The sequence below is a fragment of the Anabrus simplex genome, chromosome 3 (assembly GCF_040414725.1).
Source record: "Anabrus simplex isolate iqAnaSimp1 chromosome 3, ASM4041472v1, whole genome shotgun sequence".
Taxonomy (NCBI): Eukaryota; Metazoa; Arthropoda; class Insecta; order Orthoptera; family Tettigoniidae; genus Anabrus; species Anabrus simplex.
In genome coordinates, this window is record NC_090267.1 from 68,812,842 (window position 1) to 68,835,875 (window position 23,034).

General features: G+C 40.9%; 2 protein-coding genes across 3 annotated transcripts in view; one reads left to right on the forward strand and one right to left on the reverse strand.

The window, feature by feature from the left end:
* LOC136867011 (general transcription factor 3C polypeptide 6) overlaps positions 1–470 on the reverse strand; it is a 30,321-nt gene extending 29,851 nt beyond the window's left edge. Inside the window, exon 1 of the mRNA XM_067144109.2 lies at positions 279–470. The gene's annotated coding sequence lies outside the window, so the exon portion shown is untranslated. The remainder of the gene's footprint in view (positions 1–278) is intronic.
* A 292-nt stretch (positions 471–762) lies between these two features.
* The window catches only part of Atg5 (autophagy protein 5), a 71,628-nt gene continuing 49,356 nt past the window's right edge, over positions 763–23,034 (forward strand). For both annotated transcript variants that reach the window (XM_067142553.2, XM_067142554.2), the window contains exons 1-3: positions 763–1,118; positions 1,225–1,310; positions 14,168–14,284. In XM_067142553.2, coding sequence (XP_066998654.1) covers positions 963–1,118; positions 1,225–1,310; positions 14,168–14,284 — 359 coding nt within the window. In that variant the 5' untranslated portion in view covers positions 763–962. The remainder of the gene's footprint in view (positions 1,119–1,224; positions 1,311–14,167; positions 14,285–23,034) is intronic.

A 23,034-nucleotide genomic window follows, 5' to 3' on the forward strand; every position in this document is an offset into this window, starting at 1 on the left:
CTCATAAAGTAGGTGACTTAGAGACCTACAATTCTGTACAATTATAGTACATATTCTATAGTGCCGATGCACTCACTAAATTTCATGGAAATAAAAAGGAGTCAGGTTGAAAATCGCACTTAACTATGTTGATTTGGCAAGGAGTGGCTCCAAAACGAGCATTCCTCTACAAAACTATATACTACAGAAGGAAAGAAGTAATTTAAAAAAAATACATTCCTCAGGGACACTTCTCTTGGCGAAGGAAAATGTTTGTACCGGTAATTACATATACATACCTCAAATACTTCCTACAGCATCTCTTTTGGATATAACCTGTATTTCAATACTAACTGTTCATTGAAATACTCCTTGTGTTTAGTGAAAAGTGCCTGAACACTGCCTTCACGCTGTCAATGTCGAAAATATAAATAAAAGCCAAGTCTATCAAATGTCAACAAATACAGAGGCCCACATGTGAAAATCATCACTCCGCCATCAGACAGCATTCAATGACACCAATAATATAATAAGAAACTTACCTACTGTATTTGGAAGAGCATACACCCAAGTTACTTATTGTAAAAATTGTTACTCACTTAGAATCGAAACTGAAAAGAAATATTTAAGTAGTTTCAGGAAAGCACAAACTTTGTGTAAATGAGATATATGGAAATATATGATGAGAATTTCGGAGGAAATATTCTTCTGCTGTAGACATTCACGCAATACTTGCTCTCCTAAGAACAAAAGGCGATCAACATCTGCTAGGGTTACACAAGATTTTTTTATTTTTGTGTTTATGTGGTGTGTTCGTAGTAATATTGCATTCAATTGCCAAGTAAATAGGATATATGCGTTTTATGAAACAGTTTCGAATGCATTGAAATATGTAGTTTGGTCTTCAGATGATTGAAGAATTTGCTCTATTCACATATTAGATTTGTTATTTATCCAAATATACATCAGTCCTATTTTGAAGCATGGCTAACGACAGGGAAGTCTTGAGATTGATATGGGAAGGAAGATTGCCCGTTTGTTTTCAATTAAACTCCGATGAAGTTTATGACATTCAGGCCCCTGATCCCTTTTACTTAATGGTTCCACGCTTAAGTTATTTTCCGTTGGTTACCGATAAAGTAAGTAGGTTATGGTGACATTAACCTTATTCTATGGTTCAAGACCCCTTTATGCTTTGAAAGTAGAAGGCAATTTTTTATTTTTTTATTTTTTTATATGCTTCAGATTCGGAAACACTTTGTGCGGCACATTCATCCTGACAAACAAGAAGCAGAAATGTGGTTAGATTTTAATGGAATGGCTCTGAAATGGTAAGTTGTCATTTATTATGGTATTGTTTCTAGAAAATATTTTCTCGTTACGTACTTAAAATGTGAGAGTTAAAAATCATTACTAACCTGGAGACCTGAATCCCCGTTCCCTTTTCTCTCTATCTGATTGCATTTTAATTGATTCTTTCTCAGCTCAGTTCCATCTCTTTTTTTAAAATATTTATTTTTCCAGTTTCTTCTCTTTCATTTTTGCCCTCCACCGTCCCTTAATCCACTGTTGTACTTCTCCGGCAGCGAATTTTCACAATTTTCTTGACCTTTTCCGTTCTTTAGCCAGTAATCTTTATTTGTCAAGAGGTTAGAACTCTTTTTCATATTATTATAGTTGTCAGGGCTGATAAACCCATTTCTCCCTAGACTTATATAAGAATCACTACCACCTCCTTAATCTCATGGTTCTACTCACAATAGCAGTATGTTCTGCAGCATATGTCAGTATTTTTAAAATTGTCTGAATTGATTTAAAGACTAGTTTCTTGTTAAGTGACAAAATTGAAAAACTAAGCACCCTTACAGACAAGATATAGGCTTTTGAGCTTATGCCGTGTCACCTTATTTTCTTGACGTGGTATAAGCCCAAAAGCCTATATCATGTCTATAAGTACGGGCCGTGAATGCATCAATGGCAACTAAACACCCTTGTTACTTCACACTGAATCCTGTTCTCTGGACAATGTAATTTTTACTATGACTGTTGCCACACAACTTTTTTCTGTTTTTAATATTGATAGGTTGGAATGCTTTGCTGGATAAAGACCAAAATATTGTACACACTGTGATTCTGACTGCTGGTAATTGGCACAGTAACAGCATTGACATCGCGCACCGCCTCTACTCCTCGACCCAAGTTTCTTACAGCATGTAGCACTGTCAGAGCTGCCAACAAGTAGTGAAAATTCAGATTTAGTTTTTGGATATTAATTTGCTGTCTCTCTCTAACACCCTATGACATCAGGTATGATCTCATCACCTTCAGTCACCCAGTAAACATGGTTGCCATGTGCTCTCCTAGTCCCAGATAGTGTACTGTTGAGTGTTGTATATGTCTGGTAATTGTACAAAAACTGAGCTCTATAGTTGCAGTCACTTAATTGCGGCCAGTATCCAGTATTCGGGAGATAGTGGGTTCGAATCCCACTGTCGACAGCCCTGAAGATGGTTTTCCGTGGTTTCCCATTTTCATACCAGGAAAACGCTGGGGCTGTACCTTAATTAAGGCCATGGCCGCTTCCTTCCCACTCCTAACCTTTTCCTGTCCATCGTTGCCGTAAGAATCTGTGTTGGCGCAACATAAAGCAACTTGCAAAAAAAAAAAAAGTACAATAACACAGTATTTTTGCACTTCTACTCATTCCCTGTACCCTAAAGAATATATCTGATAGCATTGCTCATCGCCAAGTGAATTGGCGACTGTTGGCTTCTTTACTGTAACCGAGAAGAGCAGAATGAGGAGAGAGCGAGAGGAAAGATGGCATGACATCAGTGTTGTTGCAGTGTCAGCTACCAGACTGGTTATCCATAACAGCCTAGTCTCAACCTTGAAATAGATTTTCAAGTTTTCCATATTTACTTGCTGATGTATGAAAATTGCAACATATCCAGTGATCATATTACAATATTGTTACCATCCTTGGTTTGGATTGTAGTCATCCTGAGGCAGGGTTTCTTGCAGGTATAAATAAGCAAGTATGCAAGTTGTAGCGGAGTACAAACCAATCTGCATGGGTATAGGACGCGATTTAACCAATGTCCAAACGGCACGATAATAGGTTCCAGGTGAAGATTAGTACAGTAGCATCTTGGAAACTGCCCACTTTGTGGGATGTTCAGAAGTCTTAAATTGTCAAGCTATACCACTAATAGAGGTCTGGCACATTGAGCATCTCCCAATACCTTAACAGTGATGCCCCACGGGCCATTAACACGAGAGAGAAAGAACAGGAAAGAGCAATCCATATGTCACTATGGGCCTTTGACCTTCTGAATGAACACCGTGGAGAGAACTGGGCCTGTGAAACAAATACATGCTTAAGATTCCAAACTTAACCATTGTTCTTTGTTGACATCTTTTTGCGTAGGAGTACCATTATTAAATCCTGGAAGAGTGGAGAAACATTGTCTTCTTAGAGGAATTGCAGTTTGTGATGCCAAAAAGCAGGCCTATGATGGTGGAAATGTTGCCTTGCAAATGAGAATCACCTCCAAGAGACAACTGTGGGCCAGGGTGGTAGTGGCAGCAGTGTATTTGTCTGGTGGACGTTTTCCTGGCATGATCTTGGATCACTCGTACCACTGAGTCTCTGTACGTCAGCAGGTTCTTGGCAATCCTTGGAGATCATATGACCGAGCGAGTTGGCTGTGGGGTTAGAGGCGCGTGGCTGTGAGCTTGCATCCGGGAAATAGTGGGTTCGAATCCCACTGTCGGCAGCCCTGAAGATGGATTTCCGTGGTTTCCCATTTTCACACCAGGCAAATACTGGGGCTGTACCTAAATCAAGGCTACAGCTGCTTCCTTCCAACTCCTAGGCCTTTCCTATCCCATCGTCGCCATAAGACCTATCTGTATCGGTGCGACGTAAAGCCACTAGCAATTGGACATCATCTGGACCAATATATATTGGTGTTCTTTGATAGCAATGGTACCAATATCTGTCATCAAGAAAATACTCTGCCTCTTCATGCTAGGATGGTGTATGAATAGTTTCAGGAGCACAAAGAGGGCAGAAGTTAACACCTTGCTGCCCAAGGTTTGTAACATTATAGGGAAGTATAAATTATGCAAATCTTACTTGAAATTCCATTTTTAAAAATTTTTTTTATTGCTAGTGGCTTTACGTCGCACCGACACAGATAGGTCTGATGAATCAGATGTTGATTCCCATAGGGAATCTTATGGCGATGATGGGATAGGAAACGCCTAAGAGTTGGAAGGAAGCGGCCATGGCCTTAATTAAGGTACAGCCCCAGCATTTGCCTGGTGTGAAAATGGTAAACCACGGAAAACCATCTTCAGGGCTACCGACAGTGAGATTCAAACCCACTATCTCCTGGATGAAAGCTCACAGCCGCGCGCCATTAACCGCACGGCCAACTCACCCAGTGAAATTCCTTTAAGAGGAGAGATGTGTTCATTGCATTGTCTAGCCCACCCCCAGAAGTACATTTATTTTTATAACCCAATAAAGAGCATCATCCGCCATTCTCCACTGCTAAAGCTACTTCCATTCCTATTGCCCAAGGTGAAAAGGGATGTGACGTCATTCCTATCAATGGTGATAATTAGATTGTGTTACCAACCCCAGCAAAATAAAAGCACAAATAAATAGAATATTTAAAGGAAATAATGTGGAATACAGAACAGGAATCCAATCTCTGTCATAAGAACAGTGGCCCCTTTGGGCCACAATCCCTTCGAGAGACAAGTAAAACGTTATGATTCACCTCTCAAATTGGTGCTTATCTTAGTTCGTAAGTAAACAGGTTGGCAGCATCGGTGACCGTCCGACCACGTCCTTCGTGAGAAGTAAATAACAGTCGTTCCATGCATAGCTGAATGTGCTGAGTATTGGGTGGCACGGTATCAACTGTTAATACCAATTTGAAAACATTGGAGTTCATTGGAGAACACTTGAATCACTAGGTTCTCCATACTGAGCCACACCCTCACAATCTGAAGAACCTTGGTGCTCTGTTGCAGTTGGAATGGGCTTCAGCACCCCATCCCTCTAAATACTTCTAATGTCATTGGAGCGAAGGATGGTTATCGCCATTGGTAGGTGGGAGGCCACAAGTGACGTTCGTAGAGAGCTGACCCTTAAAAATTCTGGGCGCAGTTTCCGGTGAAATGTAGGGAGCTTGAAACTCACTTCGACTACGGCTTACATCATGGAATTATATTTATTCATTGAGACTCTGGCCGTGAAAGGGATGGGAAGATAGCAGTGGTGACCATAATTAAGATACAGTACATACCCAGCATTTGCATGGTGTAAAAATTGGAATCCCTAGAGAAGGTCCACATTTCACTTCTGTCTTTCTTTCTGTGATCAGTTGTATCAACATATCGAATTCCATTCTTTCCATTTCTAGAGCAGCATGTCTTAGTTTTTCCCTCTTATAGTGTCCTTCAATCCATATAACAATTCTCCGTAGTTTGCACTTGAGGTTGTTGAATAGTCTTGTACGTTGCTAGTATGCCCTGATTCCTGCCTCTCCTTGTTGAGCGCACATTTCTCACGTCCAATCCTGGGAGCTGGGTCACATGGCGCGTTACTTCCCATCGTTTTTTCTTTCTTGCAATCAGGTTTTCCATAACTACATTTATGTCATAATCCTTTAAGAGTCCCGTTAGTTTTAATCCTTAATCCCTGATTCTTCTGCACACCACTCGTTATCAGCTGCTGAATTTGGGTCAGACACTGTTTGGGGTCATCCAATATTGGTACAGACACTTCAAAGCTGTCTTCTTTATTAATCTCTAGAAGACCTAGATCAGCTCTTCGACTGAGTCATACTGAAGGACTCTTCTATGTCGAACCCGCCATTGAGGACTTCACTGTAACCCTGGAAAGAATCGAAAAGTGCCTTACATAACCGTTCATGTTATGACAAAATACCAGAGTGAGTTGGCGTGCAGTTTGGGTTGCGTAACTGTGAGCTTGCATTCAGGAGATGGTGGGTTTAAATTCCACCATCGGCAGCCCTGAAGATAGTTTTTCATGATTTCACGTTTTCACACCAGGCAAATGCTGAGGCTGTAAGACCTCGGCTACTACCATTCCAATCCTTTCACTTTCCCATCCTTGCGTCACTGTAAACCTTTGATGTATTAGTGCAATGTTAAACCACTAGCAAAATGAAAAGAACAAACCAACCGTGCATTTGAAGACTCACAGGTGAAACTTTGAAGATGTCAGATGAATTTGAAATAGGGCAATTAATTATTAAAAATTATTGTCGGTATGCCAGAAGTAATAGTATAAAATAAATTAGAAAACAAAAAACCATGTTGACAGCTAGTGAAAGATGAGAGAGCCTTTGGTAGATAAATTCAAACTAACGATTAAATCATGTTGTTAGCCAGCTTCTAAAAGAAAAAAGTCAAAGGCAAAGTATGAAGTTCTAGAACATCTGGTGAGGAGATCATGAACTAGTGCTAGAGGCTTGTGACTTACTCTCAGATGGAGAAGTATTCACTGCAAATTCTTTGTCTTAGGACAAGTAAAATAATAACATAAATTCATTGGAAATAGACCACAGCTTGGGATATAGAACATCTCCACAGGATGGATGAATTTCCATGTTAATCCAAATAATATCTTTAAATCCCTCCAAAAATTCCAGTAATAGCACTACAAATGTAAGTAATTACTACCACTTTACTGCAGTTCATTGGGAGTCCACAAAGCCATGTTAGTACATGTAGAATTAGATTAAAAAATTCAAAATTTACTTTATTTGCAGTACCGTTAGTTATATACACTATTAGACACATCACCACCGAGCTTGATAGCTGCAGCCGCTTAAGTGCGGCCAGTATCCAGTATTCAGAAGATAGTGGGTTCGAACCCCATTGTCGGCAGCCCTGAAGATGGTTTACAATTTTCGCACGAGGCAAGTGCTGGGGCTGTACCTTATTAAGGCCACAGCTGCTTCCTTCCCACTTCTAACCCTTTCCTGTCCCATTGTCGCCATAATACCTATCTGTGTTGGTGCAACGTAAACTTGTAAAAAGAAAAGGATACAACACCACAAATATGTAGGCACATTAAATTTACATATTGTAAACTTGCATACATGATATTCTTCCAATTTGTCAAAATTCTTATCTAAGTAAATTTTTTAATGTGTTCTTAAATACAGAGCTTAACAACAGTTTTATTTTCATGGGGAGTTTATTGAAAAAATGTTCACTTTAAGAGAATGTCATTCAGTACATTGTTTATTTACCCTAACTCTAAAAATCACTTCTAGTTAAATACTTGTCTATGTTATGGTTGGTTACCCTTTTATTTGTACGGCTCCATGGCTAAATAGTTAGCGTGCTGGCATTCGGTCACAGGGGTCCCAGGTTCAATTCCCTTGGCACGGGGACTGGGTGTATGTGTCGTCTTCATCATCATTTCATCTTCATCACGACGCGCAGGTCTTCTATGGGCGTCAAATCAAAAGACCTGCATTAGGCCTCTCCGGAGGCCACACAACATTTATTTACCCCTTTTTTTTGCACAACTTCTTACCAGTAAGAAAATTTTACTTACCAAAAAATATTAAAATGTAATTTTGCTGAAATGCAAGCCTAGTTAAGCATATATCAGTTAGATCCACTAGAAATAGTTTGTTGTTGTTCAGGTCATCAGTCCGTAGACTGGTTTGATGTAGCTCTCTGTGCCACCCTATACTGTGCTAACCTTTTCATTTCTACATAACTACTACATCCTACATCTGCTTTTATCTGCTTGTCATATGCATACCTTGGTCTACCCCTACTGTTCTTACTGCCTACACTTCCTTCAAAAACCAACTGTACAGGCCCTGGGTGTCTTGAGATATGTCCTATCGTTCTATCTCTTCCTCTCAGTAAATTTCGCCAAATCGTTCTCCTCTCACCAATTCGATTCAGTATCTCTTCATTCATGATTTGATCTACCCATCTCACCTTCAGCATTCTTCTGTAACACCACATTTCATTCTTCTATTATCTTTCTTTCTGAGCTAGTTATTGTCCATGTTTCACTTCCATACAATGCCACACTCCAGATGAAAGCCTTAAAAAACCTCTTTCTAATCCCTATATCAATGTTCGAGGTGAGCAGATTTCTTTTCTTAAGAAAGGCCTTCCTTCCTTGTGCTAGTCTGCATTTTATGTCCTCCTTACTTCCACCATCGTTAGTTATTTTACTACGTAAGTAACAGTATTCATCTACTTTAAGACTTCATTTCCTAATGTAATATTTCTTACATCACCTGACTTTGTTCAATCGTTTGTTTCGGACTTATTTCTTTTTCATCTTATACTCCTCCCCAAGACTCTTTCCATACCATTCAGCAATTTCTCCAGATCTTTTGCAGAGTCAGATAAAATAACAATATCATCTGCAAATCTTACGGTTTTGATTTCCTCTCCTTGGATTGTGATTCCGTTTCCAAATTCTTCTTTGATTTCCTTTATCGCTTATTCGATGTAAACATTGAAAAGGAGAGCGGATTAACTGCAACCTTGCCTCACTCCTTTCTGGACTGCTTCCACTTTTTCAAAGCTCTTGATTCATATCACTGCAGACCGATTTTTGTACAGATTGTACATAATTCTCCTTTCTCTATATCGGATCCCCATCACCTTAAGAATTTGAAATAGCTCGGTCCAATCAGCATTATCAAATGCCTGTTCTAGATCTACGAACACAATGTACATGGGCTTGTCCTTCGTAATTCGGTCCTCTAAGATCAGGCATAAAGTCAGGATTGCTTCAAGTGTTCCTACGTTTCTTCTGAAGCCAAATTGATCTTCCCCCAAGTCCGTTTCAACTTGTCTTTCCATTCTTCTGTAAATAATGTCTGGCTCCATGGCTAACTAGTTAGCCTTTGGCCACAGAGGTCCCGGGTTCGATTCCCGGCAGGGAAGGGAATTTTAACCATCATTGGTTAATTCCACTGGCACGGGGACTGGGTGTATGTGCCGTTTTCATCATCATTTCATCCTCATCATGACACGCAGGTTGCCTACGGGTGTCAAATCAAAAGACCTGCACCTGGCGAGCCGAACATGTCCTCGGACACTCCCGGCACTAAAAGCCATACGCCATTTCATTTCATGGTAATCTATAATCTTCATTTCCGTATTGATGAATTACACAGTTAGAAATAGGAAGGGATTTCCACCTATCAATACTTATTTATTGCACTTATTATGCTACAGGACTGGTTTCGACCCCTTATATAGGGTCATCTTCAGCTGAACCATACATTCACATCTATGTCATGAAGCTATGATTAAGGTTACATTGTCTAGGGAATGCCATATGACAATAAACATTTGGTCACATCCAAATGGGGCATGTCAAAAGGGGATCTGGCGTGTATGTCACTATGTGCGACAATGCAATTGTATGTCTAAAATGATATGTTTTAGGTCTTAAAATTAGTTTATAAAACACATCTCTACTTAAAACTTATATATATGCATATATATATATATATATATGAACGTTCGTGTCTTGCGTGTTGTTCAATTCATCGGTTGACTTCTGTGTTAGTCTTATTTACATAGTTGTACACTTGGTTGCTATTCCTGGAGTTTAAATGATATGATTTGCTTGTAAAATTGTCACGTTGTATGAATAAGAGATTTTGTCTTCATGTATATACAAAGAATAAAACACTTTCCCATTTTAAAAAAGGGTGCCAGACGTATGGATAGAATTAGGCTAAATATGTTCAGCTCTGCTGTGTGTTGAATCTTGTTGCTTTATGTTAAAATCAAATATGTTGTCCTGTGATGTCCATAAAATTTGGATGACATTGGGTTCAAAGCAGTGGCTCCTTTCCCATTTGTAGCTGTGCAGTGATGTTATATTATCTGTGGAAGATAACATTGAGCTACGAGTGATATTTTATGTTGGAGGAATGTCTAAGGGTTGTGTGTGCTAATTTGAATATGTACTTACTGTTATTGGTGTGGCTGAGTTGTGTTTGATATGCGAGCTTGTTGTGTACTACTTCATGTTCTTCTTGGGCTCATACTAGCTGCTGTGAGGGGAAGGGAAGGAGGGGTAGGGAGAGTTGCTGTTGTGGGGGTGGTGGTGGAGCTAGGTGTGTTGTTTGATGTTTCTCTGTCGTTTGTCGTGTTCTGTTTATTGAGCTTTTTATTGAGCTAAGAGTTTTTTAGGGCGGGGATAACTGTATTGAAGATGATGATAGTTTTTTCTGTAATTTCATTTATGTTGTAATTTGGATTGGTATACTGATCTAGAGTGATGTAAAATTCTTCTGTTATGTTGAGCAGGGGGCCTTTGGGGTTTATGTTCAGGATTTGCATGTTGTTCTCGATGTTTGTGAAACTGTATTTATAGTCTTCAACATGTTGGCCTATTGAGGAAAAATTATTGTGTTTTACCGCATTTATGTATTCATTATATCGGGTTAGGAAGTTTCTACCGGTACGTCCGACATAGCTTGTCTCACAGTTATTGCATTTGATACGGTATACCCCTGAGTGGTTGTATTTGTTTTTGTGTTGTATTTGTATTTCATTTCTGTAAATAATATGTGTTAAAATTTTGCAGGCATGAGATACTAAACTAAGGGTGTGGTACTTTTCCCACTTGTCAGCACCAGCTTTCTTTGGAATAGGTAAAACAACATTCTGCTGAAAATCGGCTGGAACTTTTTGTGTATCATATCTTACATACTGAATGGAATAACCTCGTCATGCTGGTTTCTCCCAAGGAAGTCGCTAGTTCTGAGGGTGTGTCATCAATTCCCAGTGCCTTGTTCCTACTTAGGTCTGTCAAACCCCTGACAAATTCTGACCTAAAAATTCGGTCTCCCATGTCATCAGCATCAACAGCCTCTTCTTGTTCCAGAACCCCATCACCTAATTCTTTACCTTGCTATAATTATGGATATGTTCCTACTATCTTTCTGCCTTGTCTTTTTTGCCTAGAATTGGTTTTTCATCTGAACACTTGATATTCATTCTCTTAGTTTTCCTTTCTCCGAAGGTGTCCTTGATTTTCCTGTATGCAGTATCTACTTTTCCTAGGAGCATACAACCCTCAACATCTTTGCACTTCTCTTTCAGCCATTCTTCCTTAACTGTCCTGTACTTTCTATCTACTTCATACTTTAATTCACCTGTATTCCTTTCTGCCCTCCACACTTTTTGTATTCTTGTACTTTTGTTGTTCATCAATCAGGTCGAAGTATCTACTGAGATCCATTGATTCTTAGTTGATCGTTTGTTTCTTCCTAACTTTTCTTCAGCAACCTTACTGATATCATTCGTCATGATGACTGTCCATTCTTCCTTTACTGTGTTCCCTTCAGCCTTTTCATTTAGTCCTTGTGCAACATGTTCCTTGAAACAATCCCTCACACTCTTTTCTTTCAACTTGTCTAGATCCCATCCCCTTGCATTCCTTTCTTTAGTTTTTTCAACTTCAGATGGCATTTCATGACCAACAGTTGTGGTCAGAGTCCACGTCTGCTCCTGGCAGTCTTGCAATCCAATACCTGGTTTCTGAATCTCTGCTTAATCATAATAAAGTCTATTTGATACCTTCCAGTGTCTCCAGGTCTCATCCAAGTATAAAGCCATCGTTTGTGGTGTTTGAACCAAGTGTTAGCTAGGACTAAATTACAATCAGTGCAGAATTCAACCAGCCGACTTCCTCTTTCATTCCTTTGTCCCAATCCTAATTTTCCTACTGTATTACCTTGACAACAGTAATCCTTTCGCTATGCTGGTCGTAGTAGCTTACCTGCTGCCCTATTTTCTTATTCGTTAATAAACCAAGTCCTGCATTTCCTATGTTTGATTTTGTGTTGATAATTCTGTAGGCGTCTGACCAAAAATCCTGCTCATTCTACCAGTGTACTTCACTTATACCAGCTACATCTAACTTTAGTCTATCCATTGCGATTAGAGTTGCACAGCTGTGAGCTTGCATTCGGGAAATAGTGGGTTCGAATTCCATCGTTGACAGTTCTGAAGGTCGTTTTCCATGGTTCCCCATTTTCACACCAAGCAAATGCTGGGGTTGTACCTTAAGTAAGACCACAGCTGCTACGTTCCCAGTCCTTGACCCTCTGTTGCCAAAAACCTTTGAAGTGTTGGTGCAGCGTTAAAACAAGTAGCAAAAGAAAAAGTAGGCATTAAATTATGATGGTGTATTCAAATATTTGTAATATATAACTCCAAGATACTACTTACTAATTATATTTATTGGAGTCTGTAATTTCAATATGTCAGTGCATTAAGATGGTGTAATGGCTGTGTAAAAGTTAAACTGGGTGACATTCATGCAGAATAGCCATGTAGTTCAATTTGAACATCCTCCCTGTGTAGCTTTTGGCAAAAAAAATCCAAGGAATCAGTACAAGGGCAAGTGTAATGACCAAACACAGTCCACAGTCCCACTTAAAGTTGACCTGCTCAGATACTTGCTGAAGACTAGTGCCCACTGGCCCAGTCCTAGGGATGGTTAACTTCACAGATACTCTTAACACTGTTGTCTCAACATTCAGACATAAAGAGCTCAACTGATGACCTAAAGTTTAGTGTAGAAGCATTGTTTTGGACTTATTTCTTTTTCATCTTGTACTCCTTCCCCAAGACTCTGTCCATACCATTCAGCAATTTCTCCAGATCTTTTGCAGAGTCAGATAAAATAACAATATCATCTGCAAATCTCACAGTTTTGATTTCCTCTTCTTGGATTGTGATTCCCTTTCCAAATTCCTCTTTGATTTCCTCTTTGATGCATTAGACTGCTGCCCTTGCAACTTCCAAAAGGCTGCTACCCCCCTTTCGATGAACCATTCGTTAGTCTGGTCTCTCGACAGATAACCATCTGCTCGGCTACCTGCTTCATTGGGACACGCAAGCCTCCCCACCACAGCATGGTCACAATTAGCTTATATTTGCGAAATATATTACTGGAGTATAAAAGTAGGTAATGAAGCAAGCTGGCTGTGCGATTAGAGTTTCACAGCTGTGAGCTTGCATTCTGGAAATAGTGTCTCATTGTCAAAAATTGATGCTTACTGGGCGAGTTGGCCATGCGGTTAGAGGCGCGCGGCTGTGAGCTTGCATCCAGGGGATAGTGGGTTTGAATCCCACTGTTGGCAGCCCTGAAGATGGTTTTCCTTGGTTTCCCATTTTCACACCAGGCAAATGCTGGGACTGTACCTTAATTAAGACCACGGCCGCTTCCTTCAAACTCTTAGGCCTTTCCTATCCCATCATTGCTGTAAGACCTGTCTGTGTCGGTGCGCTGTAAAGACACTAGCAAAAAAAGAAAAATTTAAATTGATGCCTGCCTGGTGCCAGTGGATTGGCACTGCCGGTGGCTCCAAGTGGCTCACGCAGTGGCCTCTATGGTATGCACTAACCATGCATCTTTGTAGGTGTGCTATTTACCAACTGATGAGCCCAACTTAGCACACTGGGGTGAAACGCTGGGGACCAGGAATGAGTTAGTTGGAAAATGTATAAGGACCAAGTATATTGGTATTATAAATTTACTCATTCAGGACAAATATTTCAGGTTCCCTATGGGAATCTACGTCTGTATCATCTGATCGCCAGGCAGGCTTCAATTTTTGATAATGAGACAAAGTCTCTCATAGTGAATTGGCACTGTCGGTGGCTCCTAGTAGCTTACACAGTGGCCTCCACGGTATGCACTAGACACACGTCTTGGTAGGTGTGCTATTTACCAACTGATGAGCCCAACTTAGCACACTGGGGCGAAACGCTGGCAGTCAGGAATGAGTCAGCTGGAAAATGTTTAATGTCCAGTAATGGACCAACTATATTGGTATTACCGACACAGATAGGCCCTGTGGCGACAATGTAATAGACTGAATACAAAATTAAGAACATGGATATCTGGACTGTGTCTTTAGTGATAATGATTTTGGATTTTATAGGGTCCTATCCATAGACTTTCACATTAAGTCACCTTAAGAGGTGATGTCTGTTCATTGCAGAGAGCTACATTTTGTGTGCTTGCTCACTCCTTCAGTTATGTTATTAGTTATTATTAGAAAATAGTTTTCTTTTATGATACTACACTTGTCAGTGGCTGGTTACCTTTAATTTAAAATTTCAGGCATTACCCTATCGGTGTTCTGTTCGACATGTATGCTGCTGATATTCAACTTCCATGGAATATAACAGTTCATTTTGACAAGTTCCCTGAGGATGAACTTCTGCATTGTCCATCAAGGTAAGAACAACAGGTCATGATTTTATGGTAAAATTCTTCCACATAGAGCTAAGGCTAGAATTAGGGGGCATGTAGTAGAAATAATAATGTTATTTGCTTTATGTCCCACTAACTACTTTTACAGTTTTCGGAGACACCAAAGTGCTGGAATTTAGTTTCACAGGAGTTCTTTTATGTGCCAGTAAATCTACCGACATGAGACTGACGTATTTGAGCACCTCCAAATACCATCGGACTGAGCTAGGATCGAACCTGCCAAGTTGGGGTCAGAAGGCCAGCGTCTCAACCGTCTGGGCCACTCAGCTTGGCTGTAGTAGAAACATGAAGATCCCTGATAATTTCAGTAGATTTTGAGAATCTAGAGTGGATACTAGAGTGGAATTAATGGCATATGTAGTTGCATCACAAGAACTAGCTGGGGTATGTCTCAGAATAGTTCTTTTAGAGCAATGGCACAGATCTTGATTTTTTGCTAATGGCTTAAAGTCAGATTTTTGGAGAAAGTAGAAGTCATAGCCTTAATTAAGGTACAGGCTCAGCATTTGCCTGGTGTAAAAATGGGGGAATCATGGAAAAACATTTTCAGGACTGGCAACGGTGAGTTCAAACCCAACATCTCCTGAATGCAAACTCATTGGTACAAAACTTGAATAGTCAACTCTCTCGATACTAGAGTGGAATTAATGGCATATGGAGTTGCTTCACAAGAACTAGCTGGGGTATGTCTTAGAATAGTTCTTGTGAGAACAATGGCATAGAAATATCAAAAGTTCAAATTTAATTCAAACAAAATATCCTATTGCGAGGGGGTTTACATTATGTAATGGAAAAGAATGGAACGAGTGTGAATTGTTGTGTTGGAGCAAGATAGTTGAGTGATTTTGGGTAGCCTTAGGTGTAGATTAATTTGTAATGAATGTGAATTTCTAATCATTTTGCAGCTATTATGACTCTTGTGGCCAGCTGTATATACAGTGAGACAAATAGGCCTACAGTTATTTTATCTCTTTTTTAAAAATATTAATTGACCACTTCTGATGACACTACAGGAAAGGTACAACACAGATCATCATGTAGTTTTGAAAATTATTTGGTATTTGCAAGCGCAGTGATCTGTTTGTGATAGGAGTATTACTTTTGATCAGTCAGAATATAATTGAGGCACCCTATAAGAAAGGGAGGACCGGGTGAGTTGGCCGTGTGGTTAGGGATGTGCGGCTGTGAGCTTGCATCCGGGAGATAGTGGATTCGAATCCCATTGTCGGCAGCCCTGAAGATGTTTTTCCATGGTTTCACACCAGGCAAATGCTGGGGCTGTACCTTAATTAAGGCAATGGCCGCTTCCTTCCAGCTCCTAGGCCTTTCCTATCCCATGGTTGCCATAAGATCTATCTGTGTCGGTGCGACGTAAAGCCACTAGCAAAAAAAAAGAAAGGGAGCTATGCCACAAAATGTAACAGACTAAGAGTCTGTACACTGATGAGCATGGCATGTGACTGTAATAACGTTAGACCTCATACTGATCGGGTGAGCAACAGTTGAGCACAGAATGGGGAAGACACAAGATTTCAATGCATTTGATTGCAGCTTGATTGTTGGTGCCAGACGTATGAACTGTTCTGAAGTCGTGCAGGCAGTGGGCTTTCCACAAGTCTCTGTGAATTCAGTCAAAATTACCTCCATTAGGGTCAGCTGCTGTGGTATAAAACATGTTTATGGCAGGGGTTGCTGTATTATTCTGATTAACTGATCCTGTTATGATAAAAAGGATGGCTCTGGAAAGCAATATTATTGGACCTTCTTATAGTCAGCTGATATTCATATCCAAATGTTTGTTTCTCTCCTGCAATTATTTCATTATCTGCATACTCCATGCAGATGTTTTGATGGCTTAGCAAATCAATCCTGACATGAAACATGTGGCCAACGTTGATTACACCCAAGGGAAGGTGGAGGATGTGGCTGGATCTGGTGTAGTTTATGTCTCTGATGTTTCTTTTCTCCCTGTCTCTGACATTCAAATTGTGCAATAGCAGCTGAAGTGCTTGTATGCCAGCTAGTACAATCTTCTGCAATGGCACACCAGGAACTCAGTGTTTTTGCTCCTCAAGGTCTTCTTGATTGAGGTATTTACAGTGCTTCAGAGGGCCACTATGAGGTCTCCTACCTGTACTAAGTTCATTGTACAGGGTTTGTCGTGGACGTTTGCTGTCACTTATATGCAGGGCATGTCCAATCCATCTGAGTTGGTGACTAATGATGGTAGCCTGTATTCTGTTCACCTTTGCACCCTAGAACTGTAGTATTCATTATGTAGTCATCCCATTTGATGTTCATAATGGATCTGAGCTTCTTTTGGTCGAAGCCTTCTCTAGTCTTAATATCTCGGAGATATAGAGTCATTTCACATCCATAGAACAAGGTGGAGATGGCAACTGCTCAGTACACCATCAGTTTTGGTGTATGTTCATAGTTCTTGATTCAAGAAGACCTGTTGTACGAGACGTCCAAAAGCTACATGGGTTGCATGAATTCTTTTCTCCACATCCTTCTCCGATGAGCAATTAGTTGAGAGATACTTCCTTAATATTAACGATGATGTTTGTTGTTTAAAGGGGCCTAACATCTAAGGTCATTGGCCCATTTTCTTAATAGAGGAGGTGATCTATGTGTTCCAGAGGTGTGCTTGAGATGGAAATTGATTAAGACAGTTCCAGGTAATTTTTGGAATGTTGATGGTCAGGCCAAATCATACATACGTCCTACTGAAACAGTTAACTGACATAGCAGTCCATCAGGTGTATGAGCTGGAAAAGCATTGTCATCAGCATATTGCAATTCCATTAGGCTACAGAGTTGAGTCTTGTAAGCTTTTCTGATTAGAGTCTGGTTTGATTAGATAATCCATCAGATCTATACTAAATTTCACCAGTGTAATTTGCAGACTATGTTTCGTAGAGTATGGCTGCCAGGTGGGGGTCAAAGAGTGTTGGTGCAAGTACACAACCTTGTTTATGATCATTTGGAGAATTCTGCTGATGTTTCATTCTCGTATAGCGCCTCTCCAAACCTATTATCAAGGGGTGCTTGGATCTGCCCAACAAAGTGTTCAGGGCAGCCAAATCATCTTTAAACCATCCACCTTCTCTACATCAGTGGCCTTTTCCAGGTCATAGAACACTAAAAGCAGAGGCTTTCATTGTTCTCTGCACTTCTCCTGTACTTGTCTCGCACAGAAGATCATATCAATTGTGCCTCTGGAGCGACAAAACCTGCGCTGAGATTCAGGAAGTACATTCTCAGAGGTGGTCTGGAGACATTTTAACAAAATTGTGGCAGAGATTTTACCAGGTATCGAGAGCAGGAATATGCCACAGTAATTACCACATATGTTTCGATCACCTATTTTGTAGATGGTAGAATTCTTCATGCTAGCAGGGACCTTTCAGGTTTTCCATTTTAGAAGGATCAGAGAGAAGTGCCTTTTCAAAGGTAAGCCTCCACTTTGAATGAGTTCAAGAGAATGTTGTCAGATTCAGGTGCCATTCTTCATTTCAGACTATCAAGAGCCTTACTAAATTCCTGAAAAGTTGGAGAGATTGCTATTCAAGATTGTAGAGGATGCTGCAGCAAACGCTGGGAGAAGTCTTTAGCAGCAGTAGAACGGCTGTTTAAGAGTAAGCTGATGTGTTCTTTCCAGCGACTCAAGACAGGACAGTAGTATTGTCAGCAGCTTTCAAGGCACCTGGTGAGGAGTGAACAGGGCCATTCAGGTCCTTTATCCCAGCATAAAAGTCCTATAGATTTCTGTCATTTGACAGACTTTGGAGTTCCTTGGCCTTTTGTTGCCACCTGTTTTTTTATTTCCCTTATTTCAATCTGGCATTTTTGTTCGAGCTCTTGAAAGCATGCTTTCTTCTAAGATGGATTTTGAGCAACAGGTATGCATCCCTCTTGGTACTGATGAGGTACTGAATCTCTTCATTATCATCAAACTAGTCCTTTCTCTTCCTTACACAGAAACCAGTAGCCTTCTGTGCTATCTCTGTGATGGGTTGTTTTTCTGTAAATCGGCCCACTTTAGTTAACATCTTCTGTGTTGACCAGATTTTTATTTATTGATCTAAAGAGCATCTTCGAAAACAGTACTTAGAGCTGTATTCTGATGTTTGGTGATGTTGAATTTTCTCCTGGAAGGGTTTGAGAAGTAAAATTGAAGTCTGTAGTCAATCCAGCAGTCATCTATGTTTTGTGCAGTTCTTGTAGTCAGAACATCTTTTCTGTCACACTGTCTAGGTGGCAGATTCCCTATCAGTTGTTTACCTAGTATTTTTTAAATGATTTCAAAGAAGTTGGAAATTTATTGCGAACATCTCTGTTGATACATTTTTTCAATCCCTAATTCCTCTTCCTGTAAGAAACAGATGGAGAGCAATGACTTACCATGTAAGAGCACATGGATAGAGTACGCACAAGAGAAACACATAGCCAAAAGTTTTGGACCTATGACCTCCAAGTTCATAAAGAAAAATGTCCTCTGTATTACACAAAAACATAATTAAACAGTTTTAAAAACTTATTCTTAGTTTCTTGTTTGTATGGCTTAATTCCCTATCTCGATGGGTACCTCAATTGTTAAGGGGACTTGCATCAACAACACTGAACAACTCTTCTTTAAATCACTACAACAATGAAATGAAATGGTGTATGGCTTTTACTTTTGTTGTAACCCAGGTTGAAATTTACAAAACACAACTTTTATTGCTTCACTTTATGATATTTACACAAATAACTGAAATTTATTTTGAAGCAAAAAAGAATATTGAATCTTGAGAAAAGTCTTTCTTTATACAATATGTACAGGTTTACAGTCTTTATATACACTTCTATCTTGAAAAGATAGTCTTTGTGAATTGACACGTTGATAGTCGAGAACTATCTGGCACACTAACATAAATGTCTTGAGAGAGTCCTTGTTTGTTGAAGTGCCTGAATTCCTAAAAAGCAAGTTCAATTGATTGAAGAAATTCCACCTAGCGAAACTAAGGGAGCTTGCATAAATTAGGGAATGAAAATGGCTTGTGAAAGAATTACGGAACATAGGCAGTGGAACAGGTAAGGGAGCGGTGACCAGAGGTGAAACCTCGTACTGCCAGAAATTCAGTCCACCTGGTCGAAGCACATTTTCAAGAGGAGTAGCCTCCGTGCTCGACGTAGGGTGTATTCTGGAGCTGGACACCGGGCAAGTGGGCAAGTGAGCAGGCAGGGAGCTCCTATTTATAGTACACTCGATGGTCAGGCACGCGCACTGAGGGCTGCGCGTCGAAGCTAGCAGAATGATACACAGGCGCGCGTACAGCTGGCTGGCGGAGCGAGACGGGAGCGCCGGACATACAACACCCTCCCCTCCTAAATACGCCGGTACGGCGTGAAACGGCGGCGGCGCTGGCGGCGACTGCGATGCTGGGGCGGAGCTGCTGATGTTGCTGTTGTATTGTCCGGAGCTGGAACTGGGCGGAGTGGCGCTGTCTCGTCCTGAAAGGAACCCATTGTTATTAAATGATCTAAAGCGCGTTCAGCAATAGATTTATCAGGTTTAGCAATAGCATCAATAGCTGGACAGGGGCGGTAGCGCAGACGTATCTGATCTTGATGGCGGCAGATACGTTTCTCCGTAGTCTGTATCTCGTATAGACGATGACCCAAAGATCTGCAGATGACTCCAGGTATCCAGAGTGGGTTGGATTTGAATGTCCTGGTGTAGACCTTGTCGTTGAGGGAGAACTTCGTTGGTGAGGTCTTATGCTGGGTCGGAAGAGGCTGTAACAGAGAAAGTAAAGTTCTGTGAGGTCGTCCATGGAGCTTCTGTGCAGGAGTGATATTATCAGCGCCGGGTAGAGTTCTGTAGTTGTTTAAGAGTTGGAGCAAGGCTTGGTCTTTAGGTAAGCCTGAAGAGACAGCTTTCTTCATACTTCTTTTAAATGTTTGTACGAAGCGTTCAGCTTCACCATTAGATTGAGGGTGAAAAGGTGGTGCTAGGATATGACGAATGCCATTATGTGTACAAAAGTTCTGAAAAGCAGTAGCTGTAAATTGAGGTCCGTTGTCCGAAATGAGTACTTGCGGTAAACCTTCTGTAGTAAAGATTTTCTGGAGAGCACGAATGGTAGCTTCGGTTGTAGTAGTCGAATGCATATCCACGACATATGGAAAGTTGGACAGTGAATCGATGACTATTAACCACATGGAATTGAGGAAAGGACCTGCGAAATCGATGTGAACTCGTTCCCATGGAGTAGTAGCAGGAGGCCATGAAGCAAGATCAGAAGACGGGGCGTTCTGATTCGTTTGACATTGCTCACAATGACGTATTAGCTTTTCGATGGCGGAATCAATACCGGGCCAGTAGCAGTGTTGACGGGCGAGTTGCTTTGTTCTGGAGATACCCCAATGGCTTTGGTGTAATAATCCAAGAACTTGTTTCTGTAGGCTAAGTGGGATAACCACTCGGAAGATGGTGCCTGCTTCTAGTAATACAACTCCGGCACGAGTCGTGAGACGATGTTGCATACGATGATAAGGTGCCAGGTGGGCAGGAAGTGTGCTCTGAAGAGGCCAACCGTTGCGGATGTAAGTACGTACAGTAGCAAGTGTACTGTCCTTATCCGTAGCTTTAGCTATGCAGGTAGCATCAATAGGAAAACTGGATACAGTATCTTCAAGTTCTATGTCCAACTGAAGACATTCAGATTCTTGAGAATCGAAGGCAGTATCAGGACCAACGGGTAAGCGGGAGAGGGCATCAGCATTACAATGCTGGGATGTGGCTCGATATACAATCTGATAGGAATAATCAGAAAGGAACATGGACCATCTTTGAAGCTTTCTGAGGGAATTCTCTGGGATCTTATTACCAGGATGGAATAAGTGTACGAGAGGCTTATGATCGGTAATGATCAGGAAATGGTTGCCATAGAGATATTCATGGAAACGGCGAATACCAAAGATGATGGCTAAAGCTTCTTTCTCTATCTGTGAGTATCGACGTTGATGGTCATTAAGTGTTTTCGAAGCGAAGGCGATGGGGCGTTCTTGTCCATGACGATCCTTCTGGGAGAGAACGGCACCGACACCGTAGTCTGAAGCGTCAGTAGCTAGCGTGATGATCTTGTCGGGCTGAAAATGAGTGAGTTGTATAGCTTGAATTAAGGCGTTGTTGATTGTTTTCCATGCCTGTTGGCATGGCGGAGTCCACTGAAACTTAACACCTTTTTTACGTAGAGCGTTTAATGGAGCTGCCACTGTAGCGAAGCGTGGAATGAACTTATTATAATAGTTCGCTTTGCCTATGAAGGACTGAAGCTGTTTGAGGTTCTGAGGTGCTGGCATGTTTACTATCGCTGAGACATTCTGTGTACTAGGACGAATTCCATTCTTATCAAGTATATGTCCTAGGTAGTGAACTTGAGGCTGAAAGAAGGTACATTTAGCGAGATTCGCTCGTAAGCCATTGTCTTTCAATTTCTGGAGAAGGAGGCGTAGATTGGTTAGATGTTCCTGATGATCTTTTCCAGTAACAATAATATCATCCAGGTAGTTAGCACAACCGGGAATGGAGGCGGTGAGCTGAGCCAAATAGCGCTGAAAAATAGCCGCTGAGGATGAAACACCGAAGGGGAGCCGCTGGAGCTGGAGCAGTCCGAGAGGAGTGTTGAGTGTGAGAAATTTCTTGGATTCTTCGTCTAAAAGTAGCTGGAGATATGCTTCTTTAAGATCAACTCGAGAGAAGAATTGTCCACCAGAGAGACGACGGAATAAGTCTTCTGGACGTGGAATAGGAAAGATATCTGTGTCAAGTTGTGCGTTGACTGTAGATCGAAAATCGCCACAAAGTCGAACATTACCATCAGGTTTCTTGATTACCACGAGTGGAGTAGCCCATTGACTAGAAGTAACTGGTACAACAATGCCAGTGTGTATCCATCTTTCTAATTCTTTCGTGACCTGGTCTTGAAGTGCTAGGGGTACTGGACGAGCTTTGAGGAAGCGAGGCTTAGCTCCGGATTTCAGCTGTATGTGAGCTGTATAGTCTTTTGCTGTTCCGAGTTGAGAGTCGAAGACTTCAGGAAACTGCGCTAGGAGAGCGGTAACGTCAGAAGTAGGATGCAAGGTAGATACGACGTTAATGTTGTCATGTATCTGGAAACCAAATAAGTTAAATAGATCCATGCCCATAATGTTTGATGCAGTGTAGTTGTTAACTACGAGAAGAGGAATGGCTTTCTGAATTCCTTTATAACTAGCCTGAAGCTTGATTTGACCTTTGATGTCAATTTTCTTCTTGTTAAATGTCACGAGCTGGATGTCAGCTGGAGAGCATGAAGGTGAACCTAAGTCGTGGTAGGTAGTCAGGTTAATAATAGAGACAGGTGATCCAGTATCTAATTGAAAATCGACAGATCGATCAGAGAATGAGAGAGGAATGATGATTTTGTGAGAATCCTTTGTGGGAAGAATAAGATTGATTTGATCAACTTCCATGTCGTGGCGGGGCTGTATATGCTTCCGGCGTGCTGCAGTAGTCTTAGCAGGGCGGAGCGAACTTTGACAGACAGTTTTAATGTGTCCAAGTTTATGACATCGTTCACAAGTAGCTTTGAAAAAACGACAGTCACGACGTTCATGATGCTTGAAACAACCTCGGCAGGAAGGCAGGAGTTTCGAGGTGCTTTTAGAATTGGGCTTCCGTG